General features: G+C 46.8%; 1 protein-coding gene across 5 annotated transcripts; it reads left to right on the top strand.

Moving 5' to 3' along the window:
• The first annotated feature begins 799 nt into the window (after positions 1-799).
• Positions 800-20,198, top strand: PLIN1 (perilipin 1). 5 transcript variants are annotated; one of them, XM_053581863.1, is made up of 9 exons: positions 800-914; positions 1,631-1,689; positions 5,037-5,241; positions 6,753-6,835; positions 8,206-8,470; positions 8,780-8,952; positions 17,176-17,352; positions 17,728-17,970; positions 18,905-20,198. In XM_053581863.1, exons 2-9 carry the CDS (start codon positions 1,645-1,647, stop codon positions 19,139-19,141), a joined length of 1,428 nt encoding a protein of 475 aa, XP_053437838.1. In that variant the 5' UTR covers positions 800-914; positions 1,631-1,644; the 3' UTR covers positions 19,142-20,198. The 5 variants fall into 5 exon arrangements, with proteins under 5 accessions (XP_053437838.1, XP_053437836.1, XP_053437840.1 ...); XM_053581861.1 differs by having other exon boundaries at positions 17,176-17,361; XM_053581862.1 differs by having other exon boundaries at positions 820-875; positions 17,176-17,361.
• Positions 20,199-24,292: the final 4,094 nt, after the last annotated feature.

Below are 24,292 nucleotides of genomic sequence, written 5' to 3'. Positions count from 1 at the left end.
AAAACTGTGGCATGTACCACAGCACTCCATTAGCTTTGAAGCTGGGAACTCGAACTTGGGTTTGTGCTTAAGTCCTTGCTGAGGAAGGGATGAGAGGGGGTATTTCCTGGTTGTCTGAGTGCTGTTAATTGGTGATAGACATTTGGTAACACTCATGTGTCTGGGCTTATGATAAAAATCCAGTTAGCTCTCTAAGATGCCAGTGGCATCTTAGGTTAGGTTATGTTCAACAAGTTTGCCTCAATTCTAGAAATTTACAGAGATTGGAATTGTCCCCTCAAAGGTTAGATTGTTAAGGACTCAACCCAGCTCTCTCTTCCTCATCGAGGGCAGTTTACTTCCACAGTCAAAGACTAGCACGTTTAGGCAGACTGTTCCTATGAGGGTTCCATTCACACTGCTCAATATTCATTCTTGTTATTAAATAAGAAAGGGAGGGAGAAATGGGTTGACAGTTGTCCCTTAAGACCCTCTGTGGAAAGGAGCTGAAGATTACAGAATTAGACAGAACTTCAGCGCTTATAAGTTTAATGACAATACCAATAGCTTCTTTCTGGAAAGCAGATTTTTTTTGCCAACTGAGGGCGAGAAACTTTAGGGAACTGATGCTTCGTGGCTCTGGATACTAAATCCTCTGAGCCTTGATCTCCTTCTACTCTGTAGTCTACTTCCTCCTTGGCTCAGTGTCCTTGGCTCAGTGTCCTCAGTGCAGAAGTGAGGACATACCCAGGGGACCTGGGCTCAGATAACTGTGGCAAGTGGTTGACCCTTCTTCTCCTCCTCTTTTGTCCTCCTCTAGCTGGGAGGCATTAGTAGCTGGAGTGGCTGGAACTGTTTCTGCCCAAGGAGACGCTCTGCAGCCCAGGCTCGTGAGAGTAAGGTGGTGGTCAGCCCCATGAGTGTGGGGCTCCTGGGTGAGCACCTTTCCTGGCTTGTTTGTGAGCTTCTAAGGGAAGAAGTTGAGAGGAGACGAAGGGCTTGTTGGGAATTTTACGGGGATCAAGGGAAATGCTGAAGGAGAGACTCAGATGAAGGATGGAGAGAACAGAGTAGCTAGGGTGGGGTCTGGGGCCACTGCCTCTTTCAGAATGCAGCTGACATAGCTGGTTTGAGGAGTGGCTGCTTTCCCGCCTGACTGTGCATGGAGGGTGGGACTGGTGTGCGTACTTGGTTAGAAATAGAGGGATTTACCTAGTGCTTTCTCATTGGGGGGAAAAAGACAACCTGAACCTTGTTCCTTTATTTTCTCACTTGTTAGAGGTGGGGTGTCTGTGTTGCCAGGCTGATCTGGAACTCCTGGGCTTTAGAGATTTTCCCACCTCACCCTCTGAAGTAACTGAGACTATAGGTTTACACTGCCACGCCTGACTTGAAACTTGTTTTTTTAGTCTCTGGAGCCTTAATTTGCAGTCCACATTTCTTCTAAAGCCTGTTATGCCTACCTGCATTTTCATTTCTGGACCAAGCCCTTATAAGAAACACCCCGTAGGCTGTGGAGCAATAGCCCCTCCAAACTTACAGCTTCTGTTCAGGAAAATGGAGCTCCCAAGCAACCTGGGCCCAGTTGGTGACCTTGAGAGGTAGGGGCTGACCTGAGGGCTTCTGGTGGACTTGGGACTCTGCTTTGCAGCTTGAAGAGTGAGGATGGCAGTCAACAAGGGCCCCAGCTTGCTGGATGGAGACTTCCCTGTAAGTAACTTGGGCTCATATGCGATGGGGTGGACAAGTGAGGGAGGGAGGAGCAGGAAGGGGAGAGGGGGAGAGAGCAAGATCTGTCCAGATCAGAACCCTAGTTCATTAACCGCCATGTCTGAATTATTCTTACTCTACCTGCCTTTACAGGGGGCTCTTGGAGTATCTGCGGGGGAAAAAGGTGCCTATTAAACATCAAGCTCTGGGATAAAGAGCACAAAAGTCCTGGCTGAGGGGCAGGTCAAATGGAGAGGAAGGAGCAATTACATTCCCAGCCCATAAGCTGTGCTCTGCACAACTGTGGGGGCTAGGTATGGCCTCATGCTCTCCACTTCAGCACATCTCTGCAGTTGGCTGGTGTGGCCTGCACTGCTCCATGTGGGCTGCGTCTCTGACAAGGTTTTCTCTGTGACATAGGGTAGTTTTGATACTATTATGTATGCTTGATGCCTCCTGAATGGCCTGTCTGATTTGGGCATAGTTCAGAGTGAAATGTAAAGATCATGTACAATGTCTACTGTGTCCCAGGTTAGGCTTTAACCTTTGCATGAGGAATCGCTGTGTTAAGTTTTGTACTAAATTGTAGAGAAAGGCATAAAATGGTCAAGTGCATACCCTGTTTCCCCGAAAATAAGACATCCTCCGAAAATAAGACCTACTTATAGGAACGATAAGACGTCCCCTGAAAATAAGACCTAGCGCATCTTTGGGAGCACACCTTAAAATAAAACACTGTCTTATTTTCAGGGATACAGGGTAGTTTGGTTATCCTAACCGAGGCTGGTTTATTTTCTGAGAAGGAAATAAAGAGGTTCCTTCTCAGAACCTCTTTCACTATTTGGCTCTATCCAAAGTGTCACAGAATGTTTTCTTGTTTATAGTCAACATCCTTTTCTAGTTCAAATTTAAAACCCACCTGCAGGATGAAAAGCTACAATATCGTGGCCTGCTTTGTCTAGCATACATGTGGGTCTCCTGCAAACAGAGCAGCCTGGTGCTCTCCTCCAGAGAACAACCATGCCACGTCATCACATTCAAAGCTGCACAGAGAGCTTAAACATCTGAGTGACTTGGAGAATTTTCACTTTTTACTTTTGATGCAAAGAATTCTTAGCATTCATAGGAGCAGACTGAAGTCCCAAGTACCCTTTCCTCGCCCAGTGACCACAAATCATGACCAGTCCAGCCTCATCCTCACCCGTCAATTCCTCTGCCTTGTATTATTTTTGGTTGGTGCAGTTGTCCTTGTTGTTCAGCTGGCCCAGTTGGGTTCAAACCCATCAGCCTGTGTGTATGTGGCCGGCGCCCTACCCACTGAGCCTATAGTCCCAGCTGAGCTATGGCGCCACTGAGCTATGGCGCCACCCTGCCTTGTGTTATTTTAAAGCAAATTCCTGATAGCCCATTTCAGACTGGAATTGGAACCTTAACTGGGCCACTTACTGTCTCTGTCATCTTCATTAAATCACTTCATATCTGTCTGATTGCAAAGTGGTGGTGACGATGCTGCTCTCAGAGAGTCACTGTTAGAACCAAGTGAGGTCTTGTCACCAAGGCACACAGACCAGTGCCAGATGAATAATGGTAACTAGTAAATGTTGTTGCCCTCTGCATGACTACAATGTATTCTTTTATTTAAAGACCAGTGTGTTTTCATGAAGGTTCCTAGGTGATCTATAGTTTAACTATATGACCTGAGCCAAAGTGAAGCATGTTAAAAAGAGCACAGCACTCCAGTAAGGAGAATACCTGCAGGTTGGTCTTCAAGCTTGAATGCTGTATTTTTTTTAAATTTCAGATTAATATGAGAGTACATACAATTAGGCTACATTGTTTGCATTTGTTAGGTAAAGTCTAAGTTGCAGCTGAGCCCTTCTTTGCCCAGGAAATGTGCCATATATCCTTATGAATGCTGTATTTTTAAGAAAGCCAACATGAGGCCAGATGCAGTGGCTCATGTGTGTAATCTGGCACTTTGGGAGACTGAGGCAGGAGGATTACTTGAGGTCACAAGTTTGAGACCAGCCTAGGAAACATAGTGAGACGCTGTCTTTATGAAAAATTATCTGGGCATTATGGCATGGGCCCGTAGTCCCAGCTACTTGGGAGGCTAAAGCAGGAGAATCACTTGAGCCCAGGATTAGAGTGTAGTGAGCTATGATGATGCACTCTAGCCCAGGCAACAGTGTAAGACCTTGTCTCAAAAAACAAACAAACAACAACAACAACAAAAAGACCACAAAAGAAAAAAAAGGAAGGCAAACAGGTGACATGAAACTGTAGCATGTCCACAGGAGGGGGTCACCAGACTGAGGTGTGAACCTTCAGTAAACTAAGTAGGGAACTGGAGCTTGGAGAAGGGACCTCCAAAGGGAGACATATTTGACTTCAAATATGTGAAGGGCTGATCCATGAGTGGTAAAATAGACTTGCTCAGTGTTGTTCAGACGGTAGAGGGTGGGATGGGGGTGGATTGTCTAGCAAGGGGAACAGGCTTCTGTGAGAGAGATCTACGCCCACAGAAACATCCAGATATATGTCTACCGGACAACAGACTCTCACTGCACAGTCCCCTAGAGGCCAAGCTGTCTGTGGCTTTGTGTAGTTGGGCGGATCTAAACTCACATATTGTACTATGTGTGGCCTTGACCGTGATTCATATATACAGCTAACATGACTGCACACTTCAGGCTGGACTCTTGGGGTGCAAAGATGACAGTCTATCAGGAGAGAGACAAGCATGCACATATTAACAGAATGGTATGACCGAGGTAGAGACAGCCCAGGGAAGGAAGCAGGGGCTGCTGAGGCGAGGGAGGAGAGTAGGGAAGCATCACAGAGGAAGCAATGGTCAAGCTGAACCTTGAGGGAATGGCTGTCCCTTGGGCAGAAAGGGGCTGTGTGAGGGCAAGGAGCATTCTAGGCAGTGGGGCAGCATACATAGGCCAGGAGACCGAATCTCAGAAAGACCAGAAACTTCAGATGAAGCCACTTGTTCTAAGGTAGACAGGAACACTGTATTTTAACAGTACTGTCACTAGTAAGTTTTGGGGGTGGGGGTTTGGGAGGGATAGAATTTGGCTTGGCCCCTGGAAAACAGAGATTGCCTCAGGAGATCTCCAGAGCTGGGATTGTGATTGAGAGGGCATGGCAGGCTGACTGTCATGTTCCCCTGGGCAGCCATGCTGCATGATTGCGGCATCCAGAGACCTCTTTGGCCTTGGTTCCTCCCAGGCCACTGGGACTCAGGCAAACCTCAGCTTAGTCTCTACAAGGCTGGGGTCACCTTCCCAGAAGGCTAGAGAGGGAGGTAGGACAACCTGAGTGTATTCCTTCTGTGCCAGGAGCAGGAGAGTGTGCTGCAGCGGGTGCTGCAGCTGCCTGTGGTGAGTGGCACCTGCGAGTGTGTCCAGAAGACTTACATGAGCACCAAGGAAGCCCACCCCCTGGTGGCCTCCGTGTGCAACGCCTACGAGAGGGGTGTGCAGGGTGCCAGCAGCTTTGCCGCCTGGAGCATGGAACCAGTGGTCCGCAGGCTGTCCACTCAGTGTGAGTCCCTGGAGTGCTGATGCCCACTGCCTGCCTGCCAGCCTATCTGCCCCTCAGTCTGTCTGCCTGACTGCCTACCCAGCTGCCTACACCCCTTAACGTTGTCTTCTCATCTGTGGCTATAAAGATCCAGACACATCTCTTTCATCCTTCGAAGCCTTGTCTGCAGCCCATTTGGTGTTTTCTTAGGATAACAATGATGGGGCAAAGGCTCTGCGCAGAGGGGAAGGATAGGCGGAGTTGTGGGGCTGTGGCGAGAGCGGGGCACAGCCAGCCAGACACTCACTCTGGCAGCAGCAAGAACCAGAAGACTCTGGCACAGAGGTGGGGGAGCAGGCAGGAGGGCTGCCCCATCAGGGCTGGAAGGCATGCAGGGAGAGGGTAAGCCCTCTGGGTCCAGCAGCTGATGGTAGCAGCTTGTGACAGGTGGGGGCAACAGAGCCACCCGCCAGGGTCCTGGAGATGGAAGATAACCATCCATGTGGTCCTTACCAGGTGTACCCTGTTCAAATTGTTCTACCCTGTCTGAAAATAAGGTCTTGAAGGTGTGGCTCTTGACAGGGCTGAGGGAGTCAGCAGTAATACTAAGACGACTAGCATCTTCCATCATCCTAATTAGAGAAGGCCCAGGCCCAGGGCTGGCCTCCCTGCCTGCAAGCTCCTTAAAATCTTCACTGGGCCTCATTCTGCCCAATCAGAAGATAGCTAAGTCATCTGGGCTCTGCTGCTTAAGACTTTTGTAAAGAAAAATAAGATAGCTGAGAAAGAGAGAGTATACAAAAATCATAGAAACTGATCTCCATGACTACACAGCTGATGTCCTGTAGCCCAGGGCAGCACCCTGGAAGCATTTGATCCTCTGTTAGCCTTGCTTTCTGGGAGATGTTCCTGTCTTTCCCTGTGTCCTTGCTCACACATCCTGTGGTTAGAGGGAAGGGTCATGGACATTCAGGGGCCTGCACTGGCTATGGGTGGGAGTTGGTCACCTGGAGAGCTAGGCAGGCCCAGGCCTGACCCCACCAAGGCCCAACGCCAAGGCCTGCAGCTCCCAACCTCCCACCCACACCTCTGTTCTCCCTCTTTCTTGCCTCACCCAGCCCAAGGCAATGGGGAAGGAGGGCAGAGAGCAGTACTTACTGGCAGTTCACAGAGTTTCCATTACTTCTTCCTCACAACTATCCTGCATGGTAGGTGCCATTAATTCACATTTTACAAGGAAATTGAAGCTCAGACAGGTTGTAAGTTGTCTGAAGCCACATGCTGTGCAGAAGGGGGCACATGGCTTTTTTGAGTGCAGGTCTGACCAACTCCAGGGCTCCTACACAGAAGAAATGGGGTTATAGTGGTCTGATGTGTTACAGTGGATATGGCTGTAGATGGCAAAGGGCCTCAGGTTCAGAGATGCTCAAATCCCAGATCAGAGCTCTAAAGTGCTTCCTTGGCACTGAAGTCACTGCTACGTTCTTGAAGTGGGGTACAGGGCTCACCCCAACCTGGCCCTTCCCTTCCAGTCACAGCTGCCAATGAGCTCGCCTGCAGAGGCCTGGACCACCTGGAGGAAAAGATCCCAGCCCTCCAGTACCCTCCTGAAAAGGTGAGGCATTTCCCTATCTCCAGGGCTCCCTATACTCTGCTGTGTGTGTCTTTCAGGGAGGGGAGGGGGGGAGCGGCTGGTTCCATGCCTGTGAGTCTTTCTGTGTTTCTGTGGCAAACTCCAAGGCTGGTGAGGCTGCCTGCTCTTGAGGCTACACAAAGGCTCCTCCTCTCCTGGGGTGTGTGTGTGTGTGCAAATGAGGTGGGGTTTCTGGGGCCAGCAGGCACAAGCCCAGAGGCAAACCCACATAGGAGCTAGAGTGGGTCCCCTTGCTTCCACATATCCTGTTTTGGGGCCTGAGGCTCTGTAGGCCTGCATGGAGCACCGTGTGACTACAGCTGCTCAAGCTCATGGGTCACACTCATTGGGATCCCAGAACTGCAGTCCCATGTCCTCAAGATCTAGCCCTTTATGGACCACAAGATTGAAAAAATCACTTTGGCTAGCTATTTATCAGTATCTGCTACCCTGTTTCCCCGAAAATAAGACAGTGTCTTATTTTAAGATGTGCTCCCAAAGATGTGCTAGGTCTTATTTTCAGGGGAAGTCTTATCTTTCCTGTAAGTAGGTCTTATTTTCGGAGGATGTCTTATTTTCGGGAAATCAGGGTATGGTGATGGCCCATGTCAGGTACTCTGGGGGCCTAAGCTTCAGTCTCTGACTTCATCCGTCTCACTAACCCACAAACATTAACCAAGTCTGTCCTATGCCATGGGTAGCCACATGCTTTATAGACCCCTCACATTTTATCCTCTTGTCCTCTCTCTGGGACAAGGGGCTGCTGTTCCCATTTTACAGATGAGAAAACTAGTGACTTCCCCAGCCGCATGGTCTGAGGTGGAGACATGTGGGAGAAGGTCTATTTGGCTCTGAGGCTTGTGCTCTGCACTCCCCATTTGTCCAGGGCAATGTCCTTGTCACAAAGGAGCTCCTGGCTAATGAAGAGAAAGATTATTTCAATGCAAAACTTGTAGGAAGATCGACTATGTCTATAAATCAATATAAGCACAGTGTTCTGAGGAAAGGACAGAGAAAGCAGTACAGGGCTCTGGCAGAGAAGATGCCTTGTGTGTGCAAGGGTATCAGGATAGATTCCATCAAAGAGGTGGCCTTTGAGAATGTCCTTGCAGGCTGGGTAGGATCTTGCCAGGTGGTGATGGGGTGTGAAGAAACCAAGAGATCTGGGTCATTGGTACAGGGAGAGTTTGTGCCCTTTTCCTTTAAGGCCCAACTTAATCCAGGTGCCCACATGTTGGTGCCAGTCCCCTGGGCCTTCCTGGGAGCTTGAGTTCAGGACGTGAGACCCTGAAAGGGCAGCCCTTATAGGAGGGAAATTCCACATTTCTGACATCCTTCCTGACTTCCTGCAGATTGCGTCTGAGCTAAAGGATACCATCTCCACCCGCCTTCGCAGTGCCAGAAACAGCATCAGTGTGCCCATTACAAGCACTTCAGACAGAGTCCTGGGGGCTGCTAAGTCCAGCTGTGAACTGGCCTGGGAGGTGGCCAAAGACACTGCAGAATATGCTGCCAACACCCGAGTTGGCAGACTAGCCTCTGGAGGGGCTGACTTGGCCTTGGGTGGCATTGAGAAGGTGGTGGAGTTCCTTCTCCCTCCAGCTGAGGAAAACTCAGGTACCTGCCACTACAGATGCTGGCTGGCCCCCTGGGGAGTGAGTTGGCCACTGCTGCTTCCTAGGAATCAGCAGGAGGGGTTGGGGCTCTTCTAGCCACTGCTCTGGAATAGGGAAGGCCCACAGGGATTTTCAGATGAATCTGTAATCATTTAGCCCTGTATCTCCATCTGTTGAAGTAAAGTGTGCATATCAGCAGTGAGTTTGTGGTAGAACTAGGGCAATGGCTTTCTAGCCTTAGATACCACTCAGACTTCCCTAGCCCCTCTCTGATCTGTTTTATCTACTTTTCCCCCAAATCCCTACCCAGCCCCTGCTGTTGGATGCCAGCCAGCCCAGAAGCCTTCCAAGGCCAAGCTGAGTCTCATGAGCAGGGTTGGGGCCTTGACACATACCCTCTCTCAGCACACGGTGCAGACCACAGCTTGGGCACTGAAGCAAGGCCATGCCCTGGCCATGTGGATACCAGGTGTGGCGCCTTTGGTGAGTGTCTGCCCGGAGCTCTGCCTGACTCCACGCCTGACAGTCCTGTGGGCCTTCTGGTTCCTCCCAGCCCCCACCTAATGCCCCTCCCTGTCCTAGGAATGTTCTCTTTTCCAACCTGGGCTTCATGGTTAAGGGCAGACCTTAAGAGGAGGGGAGGGCCAGTCCCCCAGGCCACAGGGGGGACAAAAAGGACAGATGTTAGTTGTGGGCAAGCCTACTTTGTGTTGTAAGCATTTGCCACCTGGGAAGAAAAACTCAGACCCCACTTTAGGTATAAATCAGATGGTGATTTATTGCACCTGCGCAGGTGGGCCACCTCCCAAAGGTGAATGGCTCTGAAGAGAAAAGCAGGTTGCCTTTTATACCTTTTTTGTTGCCATGCAAGCAAGCAAAAACAAAAGCAGAACGTGGCAGTTAGCCTGGGGTGGGGTTACAGAAATGGCTCAGGGGGGCTACAGCGTGGCGGTTGGTATGAGGGCGGGGTTGGCATGGGGACAACTTGGGGGATGCAGTGGGAACTTCACGTAGGTAATTTTCTCTGCTATTGTTTAGCTATTGCTAGGGGGTTGGGGTAAGTTCTACTATTGTTACCTGTTGCTAGGAGTTCTTGTGAACTCAGGGAACTTCCTTGTTCTATTCTGCAACCTGTTTGAGGAATTAACCCAAGGTGGGGGGGTTGAGCCTTGTGGGGACTCAGGCTGAGACAGGGGCCTTTCGGGATCCTTTTGCTGAGTATGACATTCCCCACTGGTCTTATGAGGAATCAAATCCTTGATTCATTTGTGTTGCTGGGAAGGGGCTAATAATTGGTATGTATCAGACTCCCATCTCCAGGCACAAATTCTTTGAACTTCAGTAAGGTTATGAATAAGGCAGTTCTAAACATTTTGGATGGCTCTACCTTAACTAAGGAGCACACACACCCTAATCCCTTCCCTACACAAAAACTGCAGCAAAGACCTAATAGCCAGGGGACAAAATTGGAGTAGGGAATAAGGGCACACTTACACATTCATTTCACCTCATGAGTGTGTGTGGGGGGGCAAAGCCCCACCTATTGTTATCTGTCTTAGTTATTCTCTAAGTACTCACATGTATATAATTCTAACTCATTTTTTAACTAGGGCAGCCTCGATTTTTCCTTGAGCTGCCACTTAGCCATAGGAGGCAAACTAATACTCGCTTAGATCCTGTGAAGGGAGGTTTAACTTTATCCTCAGAGTTTTCTCAGTTACACTATATTTATATAGTATACGAGAGACCTGCTGGCGATCTAATGTAGTACTGTGGTGGTGGGCTAATATACATATGAGTTTTTACCTTTCCCTGTGACATTTCCCCCTTTTTTCCAAAGTCCAAAAGTTCAATTAAGACAAGTTCCTTGAAGAGTTTCCTCAGGCTTCAGCTGTGCATTCAACTCTCAGTATGTGGCCGGAGCAGGGCATGTTGATGGTCTTTAGATGTTATCTTTTAAGTCCAGGCAAGTGGGTCACTTGGCTTCTGCTAGCAGCAAACTCAGCAGAGTATACCGAGTTGACACAGTAGGATGCCGTGTTACAGTTACACTATTTACTGGGAAATTGTCATTTTAGGTTTTAATTTTCCTGAGGTAACTATATAGACACAGTAGATAACATTTAAAACTGCATAAGTTTTTTTTAGTGTAGTCAACAAGCGATCTTTGTTGAATCTTAAGGCTTCAGAGTAACTATGACTACTGTATATAATTCTATACATTTTGACCAGTTTTTTAGTTCTATTAGATTAGTAAAACAGTTATGTTTTATTTTATGAGTTGACACTACAGACAAGGCTGGGATTTAATACTGGTGGGTTACAGCTTTTTCTCTTTGAACTATTTTTCTCTCTCCAGTTTTTTTTTTCTTTACTAAAAACAAAATATAGTTAAAACTAACTTAGTTGCTAAAATAAACTGTACTTTCAGTATACTGGGTCTGATTATTTGCATAGAGTGCAGTAAGAATAATTATTAGTCATCTAGGCTCTTTTTTTCTTTAAAATTGGCTTTGTTGGAATCTTTTATAAGGAATCAGGCTGAACTTTCTTGAAAATTTTTCATGAGCCCAGGTTTCATCCATGCCATTTGATACCTGTATGCATTGGGTAAATTTCTTCTTCTCTTGAGGTCCCCAAGCATATTGCGATTCCTGAACCCATCAGCAAGCAACGTTCATTACTTACCACAGATCAGGAAATGCTACTGACAGGTATCTGGCCAGTTTTTCAAAGGGATTTTTTATTGGCTTTATAAAGTCAACCTCAATTCCTTAGTGCAGTCTGGATACCTCTGAAAATGCTATTCCAGCCAAAGCCTTGGTAAAATAACCAGTGTCTTCATTATTCTATAGAACAAAACAGATTCTTACTGAACTTATGCAAATAACTGTATTGTCAGGAATTAAGAATACTTACAAATGGCTCATAAGTACATGCATTGCTTGAAAAGCTACAAATAGCTCAAAAGACAGAAAATTATTTTCTTGACTTTTAGAAAACAGAACACAGAAAGAATCAACAATATTTTAAATAAAAAGCCATAATAAACTAGCTCAGTTTCACATGACTGATTTCTGTTTTGTTTAAAGTTAGGTCAGCAATACTCATAGATACGTTAACTTTCCAATGAAAGTTCTAAAGACAGTAGGAATAATATTTCTTTATCCTTTTAGGGATAAACTTTGGACTCAGTCCTTTTTAGATGAATTAAAATTATTACTGACAATATATGTTAGGATTGACCAATGTCTTATACATTAGGACAGACTAATGCTTTACAAGTGAAGATAGGCTAATGCTTTATAATTTAAAGGAAATGCATAGTTAACTGGATTACATGCAAACTTCTTTATAAGTTTTATTTCACCTGCACAGACATTTTACAAATATTTTAGATCTTTTATGGACAGTGGGGGAGGGTAGTTAAACTTCCAGAGGCCAGAAAGTTGCAGAATACATAGGGGGTTGTGTTTTACCTTTTACTCAGAGATGGAGTTAATAAAAGTAGGTTCATTGTCAGAACCTGCTCTTCCCCTGCATGTTCATTCCTCTATTGGTGGGCTGTTGTCACAGAGGACCACTGTGGGACCTTCCTGTTACCCTGCTGGTGCCCTCCTCTCCATGTAATTAGTACGGGAGGGCTCTTAGGGAATGGCATCAGTCAGTGTGCTGGGGAGTACTCCCATCAGGGAACCAGAACGTTGCAGGAAAACAGTGAATTAAAACAGACAGACATTTATACTAACAATATAGAGGAAGAAATCTCTAATTACTGGCGAGAACTAGAACTCAGGTGTCTCAAGGCATAGAATGCTAAATTCTAGGGAATCCTTTTAAACTCTTTAATACTTGTTTTCTTTTTCTCTTTAGTTTAATACAAGACTGTTTCAGGCCAAGACTAATCCTTTAATAAACACTCAACAAATGACATAAAATGATTTAGCAGACATGGGCCTGACATGAACAATGTCTAAAAGTTTACATTTACTCTTACACTCTCATATTTTCTTTTCTTTTTTTTTTTTTTGTAGAGACAGAGTCTCACTTTTTATGGCCCTCGGTAGAGTGCCATGGCATCACACAGCTCACAGCAACCTCCAACTCCTGGGCTTAAGCGATTCTCTTGCCTCAGCCTCCCGAGTAGCTGGGACTACAGGCGCCTGCCAGAACGCCCAGCTATTTTTTGGTTGCAGTTCAGCCGGGGCCTGGTTTGAACCCGCCACCCTCGGTATATGGGGCCGGCGCCTTACCGACTGAGCCACAGGCGCCGCCCATACACTCTCATATTTTCAAAATCAGAAACAGAACATTTTCTCACATAGTTTTTAACAGGCCTGTGGGTGATCTAATACCCTGGGGGCTGATTGGATGCCCACTTTCATTTTAATGGTGTTTTTGGTGACAGGTGTAAACACACATTTCTGGGCACCTCTGACTGATCAGTAGGATTGACGCTTCTCATGCTTCTAAAAACTTTTGACAGGCTAATAGCCTGGAAACTTGAGGTCCCGGAATCTTTGGCCTTTCCTCAGAGGCTCTACATAAATTACAACAATTGAACTCAACAAACAGTTATATACTTTTCTGACAATTCGCAACAAATAAGCACAGTAAAAGTATCATGAATAATTATATTAATGTCTGCTGACATTAGCTAAAATTAGATGTTAAAGTGGCTTACCTCGGGAGGAGGACTTACAGGTGAATTTAGGAGTGATCGTCAGCCGGTCTCCTGAGGGGCTCCAGGTTCTCTGGGGACCCTGGGATGTTTCCAGAGGGCACCTCCCCTCAGAGGGACACAGCTTGCCCCACCTCCTGGAGTTCACCTGAGGATCAGCAGAATAAGAGCCAAACAGAATAATGCCAAGTGGCTGCAGTTTTGAAAGGTAAAGAGGATTGTCTTTTTTTTGCTTTAGTTCCAAATGAGTAATTGACATTGGGTTTCTTGCTGAATGCCAGCACCTTATCTCAAGACTATTTGTAACATAGCAACCACAGTTCTTCGGCAGCCAAATGGAGGGAAATAATTTTTAACAAACTTTGTAGTAACTCTTTAATTGCTGGAAAGAGGGTTTCAACCGCAAGTGGGTTGTAGGACTATGGGAGACATAAGAGATAATACAAATTGTATGTTGATATGGTGATTGACAATAAGAAAATAGAGATGTTGACATCTAAACTTGGAATTGACTAATTTTTGAAAATTGACATCTAAACTTGGAATTGACTAATTGACTTCCTTTTGAAAGGAATTCTGACAAATCATTGGAAACAGCAAACATAAATTTCACAAATAACTTATACCAGCTAAACAAACTGAAGACCCACTCTCTGTGGGTCCTAAGAGAAAAACGTAACAGACCGAAGACTCACTCTCCGTGAGTACAAAAGAGAAAACTTAACAAATTAAAAACTCACCCTCTATGAGTCTAAAGAAGAGAAACCAACAGACTTACACTCTATGAGTCTAGAGAAGAGAAACCAGACAAAATGAAGACTCACCTTCTGTGCATCCTAAAAGGAAAAAAAACCTTGTGACACAAACCTAGACAGACTAAAGACAGACCAGGGAAAAAGAAGACTGACAGGTTTCACACAATCTCACTGACATGGGAGACTCACCCACTATGAGTCCCACGAAGAAAAGAGACCAACAGACTCACGCTCTGAAGAGGAGAAACTAACAGATTGGGCACGAAAAGACTGACAAATTTCACACACATTCATTCATTTACTCAGAGACTTTAGACTTGGGACTTAAGTCTCACCAAAACCCCTGGGGCTCACCCCCTGTAAGCCCCCAAGACACAAGACACAGGACCTGGGACCTAAGTCTCACCAAAACCCCCGGGGCTCACCCCCTGTGAGTCCCCAAGACACAAGATACAGGACCTGCAGACTCACACTCTGTGAGTCCAAAGAGAAAACCCAGACTAGACAGAGATAGACAAAACCAAACTAAGGACAGACCAGAGACTCACACACCCCGTTGAGTCCAAGACTAAGTTTAAATCAAAGTTAGACAAAACTAAACTAAAGACAGATCAAAGACTCACACATCCTGTGAGTCCGGATAAGACAGACCAGATGACTTGCCCCAGCAAGTCCAGACCAGATGACCCACAAACCCCATGAGTCCAGACCAGTGACCCGCTACAGTGACCCCTCTGCAGGCTGGCGAGGGGAAGTTAATGTCACGTCTGACCTTCCCTCATTCCCCAGACACCAGACAACTGCAGTCCCCAGACAGAAGCATAGAGTCGGCGTTTTCTTACCTCCAGAGGTCAAAAGACTTAGCAGGGCTGATGGTTCCTCCCCAAAATATCTAGAGAACAGACAGAGTGTACAAACTCACCCAGGTGTTACTGATTAATCACCAATTCAGAAGTTTTGGAAACCTATGCCCTGGCTCCACATGTCCGAGGACTCTGGGGCGGAGGAACATCTTCTCCGAGTCCTTCCCCTAGAGCCGTCGGGCAGCAGTGGGCCTAGGTGGGGGTCCGGGGTGGCAAAATCTCACTGGGGCCTCCATAAATGTTGTAAGTGCTTGCCACCTGGAGAGAAAAACTCAGACCCCACTTTACGTATAAATCAGATGGTGATTTATTGCACCTGCGCAGGTGGGCCACCGCCCAAAGGCAAATGGTCCTGAAGAGAAAAGCAGGTTGCCTTTTATACCTTTTTTGTTGCCACGCAAGCAAGCAAAAACAAAAGCAGAACATGGCAGTTAGCCTGGGGTGGGGTTACAGAAATGGCTCAGGGGGGCTACAGCGTGGCAGTGGTATTTTAGCAGAGATAAGCTGAATTTTTCCATAAAGAACTTTAGTAAGGAAGTAAGGCCAAAAAAGGAAATGAAAACAATATTAAAGCATAGAGATCAGGAAACAAGATGACTTTTCAGCCATCATTTGAGTAGTATATATATATATATATATATTTTATTATTTTTATTATTTTTTTTGAGGCAGATTCTCAAGCTGTCACCCTGGGTAGAGTGCTGTGGTGTCATAGATCTCAATAACCTTCAACTCTTGGCCTCAAGCGATCCTCTTGCCTTAGTTTTTCTATTTTTAGCAGAGACCTATTTTTTTAGGTCTTGCTTTTTGCTCAGGTTGGTCTCGAACCTGTCAGCCCAAGTTATACACCTGTCTTGGCCTTCCAGAATGCTAGGATTACAGGTTTGAGCCACTATGCCCAGCCTATTTTTTTTTTATAACCCTACTCCAACTAGTTCTATTTTAAACATGTTCCCCATCTAAAATTCTCTGCTTGAAACTCTTGAGGGCCTGGTCTCAATATCTTATAAAAATTGTTAATTTCACCTTTTTGATTATTCTTCCTGCATATTACAGTTCTATCTATTCATCCAAGTTTAACCAAAATATTGTGTATTTTATAAATCATTTTCATGCCAGCTTCCTCTGGTTGCCTGTAGCATAGCTTAAAACAGAGGTCCTTAATCTAGCTTGTGGGTCCAACTTTATAAATAAAATTTTATTGGAACATAGCCAAGCTCACTTGTTACACATTGTCTGTGGCTGTATTTGCAGTACAACAGAACAGTTGAGTAGCTGCAGCAGAGATTACATGAGCTGCAAAGCCTAAAAATATTTACTATTGCTCCTTTGGAGAAAAAGTTTGCCCTGGCTTAAACCACTTCCTTCAGCTCTTCCAAAATGTCTTCTCAGATTCTTTTTTCTCCTCTCCTCAACCTGGTAATATTCTTAAAAGTATCGCCATGCCAGTGTCATTAATTCAAACAAATCCCTGAGTAGGAGTGAGAGTTTCCCCATCTCCTGCACCGAGGATCACTCCCTGGCCTGGCTTTAGTGGGCAGAACCTCAGGTGCCGCCATTCACACACAATAGAATTGTGTCCCTGAAAGCCATGTCATGAGGAGAACCTTTCTGTGGGGCTCCTTATAGATTGAGGAATGAGCCAAACTGTGCCTCAGCCGACCTGCTCAGTCAGTTTTCTCCCATGGGACACTCTGCCCCCTTGACCTTCCCATTCTTTAAAGACCTGTGAGGAGCATCTGCTAAGCTCACCAGCACATACCCTGTAGTGCAGCAGCTCCACTCTGAGTACATGCCCAGCAGATAAGAGCATTGATGTGTCATGCTTGATTTGATTTGATTGATACATCAAAATGTTCCTAAGTGAGAGCTGGAAACAAAGCAAGTGTCCACCTAGAGTAGAATGGGTAAATTGTGGTCAATTCACACAATGACACAGAAATGAGGAACAATGACTATACATGGCATGAATGATTCTCATGCCATAACTCTCTAAAGGAGCTATTCATGAACAGATACACAGCGTATGATTTCAGTTATATGAAGTTGAAGAATAGACAACTCAGACAAAATTCTGACAGAGATCAGAACTGTCACTCTTGGGGGAGTATGGACTGAGTGAAGGTACAGGGAATATTCTGGGGTGTTGAAAGTATCTGTATCTTGATCTGCGGTAGTGATACAGGTGTGTACTTGCAAATATTTATAGCTGTATGCTACAGATGTATGTGCTTTATAGTACGTGAGTTACCTTGCAATGAAAGTTTAAGAAATGTCTACTGGGGCCAGGCCCTGCCCCCCACTCTGACCCTGACCCTGACCTGGGGGGTGATGGCTCTGGCTGCTGGGGCCACCCAGCCTGCAGCAGGGGCTGCTGAGTCAGCAGTCTGCTGCCCTTACTCCTTAGAGCGGCCTGGCCCAGTGGGGTGTGTCAGTGGCCATGCAGGTGGTGTCCCAGCGGAAGAGTGAGGTGCGGGCACCCTGGCTTCACAAGCTTACCACCGCCCAGGAGGACCATGATGACCAGACGGACACAGAGGGGGAGGAGACGGAGGAGGAAGAATTAGAAGCTGAGGAGAACAAGGTCAGTGAGGTGAGGGAGAGAGTGGGAGCCTGTAGGCCCCAAGGCCTGTTGTGAGGTGGGAAGGATAGTGCTTCCTCCCCAGACCCAGGGACATATGGGTGCACCACTCCTCCCCTCCTCCTCTCCACTAATGAAATGCAGCCATGTCACTCTCTAGGCAGAGCAGAGGTTATTGCTCCATTTTGTAGTTGAAGAAACTGAAGTTGAGAGATAGGGTAAGACCTGTCCAAGGCCACACAGTTAGTGGCAGAGCTGGGTCTCAAGTTTTTCCAATTTGGTGTGCCCATGCTTTCCCCTGTAGCTCTGTGGCTGGTGGGAAGGAGAAGGATCAGTGACGTCGCTAGAGAAGGCACTGACCCTACTTTGGTCCCCTAGGTAGCCCTGCCCGGTCCTCGAGGGCTTCTGGGAAGTGTGGCACACACCCTGCAGAAGGCCCTCCAGAGCACCATCTCAGCTATGACATGGGCACCTGTGGCTGTGCTGGGCACAGCAGGGAGGGTGCTGCACCTCACACCAGCCCAAGCTGTCCCCTCGACCAAGGGAAGGGCCATGTCCCTATCAGATGCTCTGAAGGGTGTAGCTGACAATGTGGTGGACACGGTGGTGCACTACGTGCCGGTGAGTCCAGCCCCAGGTAATCTCCCTCTTCCAGGGAGGTCTGGATAGGATGAACAAAGTAGATTTGATTGAAGGGGCTGTAGCCACCTCCTCCCTCACCCCAGACCCTCCTCCCATTCTCAGTGCCTCAGGAACATTTGACATGCTGGGGCTTCTCCCCTATACTCCTCCCACCTTCTGGTGGGGTCTCCTGCCACCAGTCTGGGCATCCCTAATGGCTCTGCCCTCACCTCTCAGGTCCCCACTGGAGAAACTGGCAGGTTTGCAGGCTGCCTCCTGGGATGGAGGGGAGGGGGCTTCCAGGGCATCCTGAGAGACCAGCCATGAGTTCCAGGGCAGAGCACTGGCCCCACCTGATTCTGTCACCTACCACCAACAGGAGAAACACAAGAGATGCCAATGCTATCCCTTTGGGAACCTGTGGGCCCCTTTCGAGAGCAAGTTATAGGTTGCCTAGGCTCAAGGGGGCTGGGCTGGTCAGGGAAGGAAGGCTGTGGGGGTGTGGGGGTGGGGGTGGGGGTGGGAGTGGGGGTGGGATTGGGGTTGAGGGTGGGGAAAAGTTATCAGTCGTTCCAACCTGGCCAGGGTCTTGGCAGCCAGCCTGTTCACCTTGGATCCCAAACAAGCCCAGACAGGGGTACCCTGACCCTGGCCAGGTCAAAGGAGCTTTTGGGAAAGCCTGTCACTCAGGGTCTCCTGGAAGGAGGCTCAAAGGATCTAGAAACTTTGGAGGGTTGCCTTATCTGAGGGGCCAGGTCCGTGGAGACAATCAGAGTGGATAGGACCTGAGGGGGCTCACCCGTGTCCCCCATTTTCCTGTCTCTGCCCCCGCCTGTGCCCTACCACTGCCGCTCCTGGAAGAATGCAGGCGAGGGCCCTGGCAGGTGTGTGGGTGGGAGGCGTGGGAGGACTAAGGCAGCTGCCGGGTCCTTAGCTCCCCAGGCTGTCGCTGATGGAGCCAGAGAGTGAGTTCCGGGACATCGACAGTCCGCCTGCCGAGGCCGAGCGCCGGGAGGCCGAGCGCGCGGCGTCTGGGGCGCTGCCCCCAGTCCTCCCCACCACGCCCCGCGAGAAGCCGAAGCGCAGGGTCAGCGACAGCCTCTTCCGGCCCAGCGTGCTGGGGCCGGTCCTGGGCCGTGCACAGAGCAGCCAACTGCGCAAGAAGAGCTGAGCACGTCCCGGCCTAAATAGACGACGCACCCAAGCGCATCTTTTCTTAGCCTCGCTCCTTTCGGGGCATCGGTGTCAGAGCCAGATTTTAAGAGGCACCAGCGCAGCAGTCTGCCCTGATCTATGGCTTGTTTTATTACTAAAATAGTAATTGCTTAACTTGATCGCTCACTTCTTTAACCAAACTTGAGGCCAAATACATTCGACTATTTCCAAAATTTAGATCCTTTCTCTGTGGACCGATATTTGCCACCAGTAAGATGTCACCACCCTGAGGTTCCAAACCAGAGTTCTGGACACGTTTTTAGCGCTGAACTTGGAGACCCCTGATTATCTAGGCTCTCAGTAGACTGCCTTGGCGACGATCTTGCGCCGAAGCTCTTTCCTGTTCACTTTGCTCCCTGGGTACTCTAGCTCCGCAGACCAAGTCCCAGGCCCTCCTCTGCAGCGCCATCTGCTGGCTCACTGTGGCACTTCCCTTTGTGTCATTGTTGCCTTTCGTCCCATAGTCACTCCTTTGAAAGCTCCCCAGATCTTGGGGATGAAAGTGGTGACCTTTCACCTCCATGTAGCCCACATGTAGAGTTTATAGCCACAATTCATTCCCAGACCTGTTTTTGGAAATGTTAATATTTGGTAAATCTAGAAAATGCATACATATAATTAAAACATTCAAACACTGCAAAAGGGTATGTGTCTTTCTTCCCTGGTCCGCTTCATAAGAACAGCCACGGTGTGATCTCCTGTGTATCCTTCCTGTTAGACTTCATGTACAAGCACGTATTTCTCCTACCTCCGTTTACATAAGCTGTGAGATGTTACGCTCACCTTTTTTTTCACTTAACAATATAACTTACCAGTGTTATATGTACCAGTTATATATGATGTACCAGCATCCTAAATCCTACTTGCTCTTTTTAATGGGTACATAGTAAGTACTTTATAATGTGCATATGCCATATTTGATTTAACTAGCTCCCTAATGGTGGACTTTTAAGTTGTTTCCGATATTTTGCTACTATAAACAGTGCTATAATAAATGTCCTTATAAAAATGTCTGGGCCGGTAGCAGTTGGTCATTTCTGTAATCCCAGCACTCTGGGAGGCTGAGTCAGGAAGATCCCTTGAGCTCAGGAGTTGGAGACCAGCCTGAGCAACAGTGAGACCCCCTCTATTAAAAACAGAAAAATTAGCCGGTGTTGTGGTGGGTTCCTGTAGTCCCAGACACTTGGGAGGCATAGGCAGGAGGATCGCTTGAGCCCAAGAGTTTGAGGTTGCTGTGAGCTAGGCTGACACCACTGCACTCTAGCCTGGGTGACAGAGCAATACTCTGTCTCAAAAACCCAAAATCAAAACTTTCATGTACATTGTGGCTATATTTATAGGATAAATTTGTAACCTGTAATAGTGACATGCCAGGTAAAAGAATATGTGCATTTTGCATATTGATAGATAATGCCAAGTAGCCTTCCCAACCAAACCCTGTTTTTCTAGTTATTTTCATTTTCAGCTATGGAAATGAGTACAGATAACTGTAACATTTTGGTGAATCTAAAAAGACACCCACATCCACACCCACCCCCTAGCCCTCTTGGCCTCTGCTCTGTGGCATACCTGAGAGCTCAGCAATCTGCGGCTGACTCTGGGACCCTGGCATCACTTTGATGTGGTCAGTCATAGGCCTTGATCCATGACTTTGGAGTCTGAGGGTGCTGAGAAAGGGGGCAGGAGAGGGGCTGGGGGATGTACACATGTAGACTGAACTGTAGCCTACATTTGAGGAAATTTTTTGACTGGGGGGGTTGCCTTGGGCTTCCCTTCATAGGTTTCTGGTTGCTCAGAGAAACCATGTTGGGGAGTTATTTTGCCCTTTGTTTGAAGCCAACTTCTTGGCCTCTAACTATTAACATAATTCAGCTTTTTCTCAAACACATGGAAAAGCCAACTGAATTTAATTTTGCAGTGAAAGGTAATGAAAAGGACCTTTTTGAAACATGCTTGTAAGTGTTATGCCTAGGAGTTCCACAAAGACCACACTGCCAAATAAGCCGAATTCACAGCGGAGTCCCTTTATTGAAGAGCCAGCTGGTGACTGCCTGACACCCAACACAGGGTTTGGGTTCAGAGAGCAGCCCCAAATGCTTAAGGGGTTGTGTTTTTAAGGCTTGGTCTGCATCCTGGTTGGCATGCAGGCTGCCCAGGTGCATTGGGGTAGGTTAGCAAGCATTGTACAGAAGCAGAATTTTGCGGTTAGTTAGCCATATATCTTTGTTTCAGGACTTTTCCCACCTGGTATTTCTCAAAGGTCAGTCCGGGGACAGTTGGTACTTCCGTTTCTCAGGGGAGTTAGTTAAGCAAGAAGTCAGTGAGTACTTCCCATCTATCTTGGGAGTGAAAAAGACTTACTCCATTTTTTTGAGAGCTTGCAGCCCAGAAATTTGCCAGGAGTTAACTGGTATTTTTCTACCTTAGTCTAGGCCTAATAATTACATCTGAAAAATACCAGAAAGAGCCAGTACCATAAATATACAAAGCAATCCTTTACCAATATTCAAACAAAGCATGCAAACTACAAGGAGAGGGAGAAAAGCAACAGAAGTCTTTAGAAATAAATAGGTTAAGGGCGGCGCCTGTGGCTCAAGGAGTAGGGTGCCGGTCCCATATGCCAGAGGTGGCGGGTTCAAACCTAGCCCCGGCCAAAAACCACAAAAACAAAACAAAACAGAAATAAATAGGTTAAGTTTGGGACTGCGGAAGAGAAGTTAGTGAAAGAGCTGGGAGAGCACGTTTTTCAGAAGGCCTTCCAGTGCTGTGGGGTCAGAACCATTGCTAGGTACCCGAGCTACTTCTGTTTGCTTGGCTCTCAAGCCTTCTAACATTCCCTTCCACTCCTTTCTTTTGGAGCCAAGGGGAATTAGAAAGTTCGTTCCCCAATAGCCTCTCACCCATGAGCTGGAGGTCAGCAGCCACACTATGCACTTTTACAGGCTGATGAGCATCACACTTATTAGTCTCCATTGTTATAACTATAGAGAAAAGCAGGATATTGCTTACCACAGATCTTCAATCCCAGACAATGAGCCCCCAAATATGATACCGGAATTTCTTCCTCAGTAGGTCCTTGGTATACTCAGAGATTTGAAGAATAAACCCATGGACCACAGATCAGTGGCAAGATAGGATTTTTATTAGAAAGAAAGGAATACAGAAGAAGTAAAAGGCACCAGAGCTTCTGGGGGGAAAGAAGTAACTGGGGAGTCTCTATGTGGGCTCTTTATCTAGGGGTATTAGGTCTTGAGAATTACACTTGGTCAGGACTTGATAGGTCTAAAAACATCTTTTCAAAGTTAATGAGTGCATTAACGAATGAATGCAGTTCTTCCTCCAGTAGGGCAAGGTTGTCAGGTCCTTACTGGTTTTGTCTCTGAGAAGGGATTATGGGGTGTGCTTCCTATTCAAGGTGGAACCACCCAAAAAACCATCTCAGGCTGCTTTGTTCATGATTTTGTTAGAGCCCAGAGGGTGTGTCCTGAAAAAGGCAGCCTGTTTGTGCCTGGAAATGGGGGTCTAATTTCTTTTTTCTTTTCTTTTTTTATTATTAAATCATAGCTGTGTACATTAATGCGATCATGTGGCACCATACACTGGTTTTATAGACCATTTGACACATTTTTTTTTTTTTTTTTTTTGTAGAGACAGAGTCTCACTTTACTGCCCTTGGTAGAGTGCTGTGGCGTCACACGGCTCACAGCAACCTCTAACTCTTGGGCTTACGCGATTCTCCTGCCTCAGCCTCCCGAGCAGCTGGGACTACAGGTGCCCGCCACAACACCCGGCTATTTTTCTGTTGCAGTTTGGCCAGGGCTAGGGTTTGAACCCACCACCCTCGGCATATGGGGCCGGCGCCCTACTCACTGAGCCACAGGTGCCGCCCCATTTGACACATTTTCATCACACTGGTTAACATAGCCTTCCTGGCATTTTCTTAGTTATTATGTTAAGACATTTATATTCTACATTTACTAAGTTTCACATGTACCCTTATAAGATGCACCGTGGGTGTAATCCCACCAATCAGCCTCCCTCCTCCCACCTCCCCCTTCCTCCCCTCCCTCTCCCCCTTCCCCATATTCTTTTTTTTTTTTTTAATTTATTTATTTTTATTGTTAAATCATAGCTGTGTACATTAGTGCAATCAAGGGGTACAATGTGAGGGTTTCATATACAATCTGAAATATTCTCATCAAACTGTTCAATGTAGCCTTCATTGCATTTTCTTAGTTACTGTATGCAGGCATTTGTATTCTGCATTTAGTAAGTTTTGCCTGTACCCATTCTAAGATGCACCGTAGATGTAGCCCCACACATTACCCTCCCTCCACCAAAATCTCCCCACTCCCTTCCCCTTCCTTGGCCCTTTCCCCATAGTCTTGTGCTATAGTTGGGTTGTAGCCTTCATGTGAAAGCTATAATTTAGCTTCATAGTAGAGCTGAGTACATTGGATACTTTTTCTTCCATTCCTGAGATACTTTGCTAAGAAGAATATGTTCCAGCTCCATCCATGTAAACATGAAAGAGGTAAAGTCTCCATCTTTCTTTAAGTCTGCATAATATTCCATGGTATACATGTACCACAATTTGCTAGTCCATTTGTGGGTCTATGGACACTTGGGCTTCTTCCATGACTTAGCAATTATGAATTGGGCTGCAATAAACATTGTGGTAAGATGTCTTTGTTATATTGTGACTTTTGGTCTTCTGGGTATAAACCTAGTAAAGGAATTACAGGATGGAATGGCAAGTCTATCTTTAGGTCTCTAAGTATTCTCTAAACATCCTTCCAGAAGGAATGTATTAGTGTGCATTCCCACCAGCAGTGTAGAAGTGTGCCCTTTTCTCCACACCCACGCCAACATCTCTGGTTTTGGGATTTTGTTATGTGCGCTACTCTTACTGGGGTTAGGTGAAATCTCAAAGTAGTTTCGATTTGCATTTCTCTGATGATTAAGGATGATGAGCTTTTTTTCATGTGTTTGTAGATCGTGTGTCTGTCTTCTTTAGAGAAGTTTCTCTTCAAATCCCTTGCCCACCCTGAGATAGGGTCACATGTTCTTTTCTTGCTAATACATTTGAGTTCTTTGTGGATTCTGG

The sequence above is a fragment of the Nycticebus coucang genome, chromosome 2, assembly GCF_027406575.1.
Source record: "Nycticebus coucang isolate mNycCou1 chromosome 2, mNycCou1.pri, whole genome shotgun sequence".
In the NCBI taxonomy this organism is placed as follows: Eukaryota; Metazoa; Chordata; class Mammalia; order Primates; family Lorisidae; genus Nycticebus; species Nycticebus coucang.
This window is presented reverse-complemented; position numbering and strand designations above follow the sequence as displayed.

What these genes read in the sequence shown, in the direction of transcription:
- PLIN1 (XM_053581861.1), top strand. Translation starts at nt 1,645, where the DNA reads ATGGCAGTCAACAAGGGCCCCAGCTTGCTGGATGGAGACTTCCCT. An exon ending in TACCAGGTGTGGCGCCTTTG is followed by an intron (nt 8,953 to 17,175) that starts GTGAGTGTCTGC and finishes CTTACTCCTTAG; the next exon opens with AGCGGCCTGGCCCAGTGGGG. An exon ending in AGGAGAACAAGGTCAGTGAG is followed by an intron (nt 17,362 to 17,727) that starts GTGAGGGAGAGA and finishes TTGGTCCCCTAG; the next exon opens with GTAGCCCTGCCCGGTCCTCG.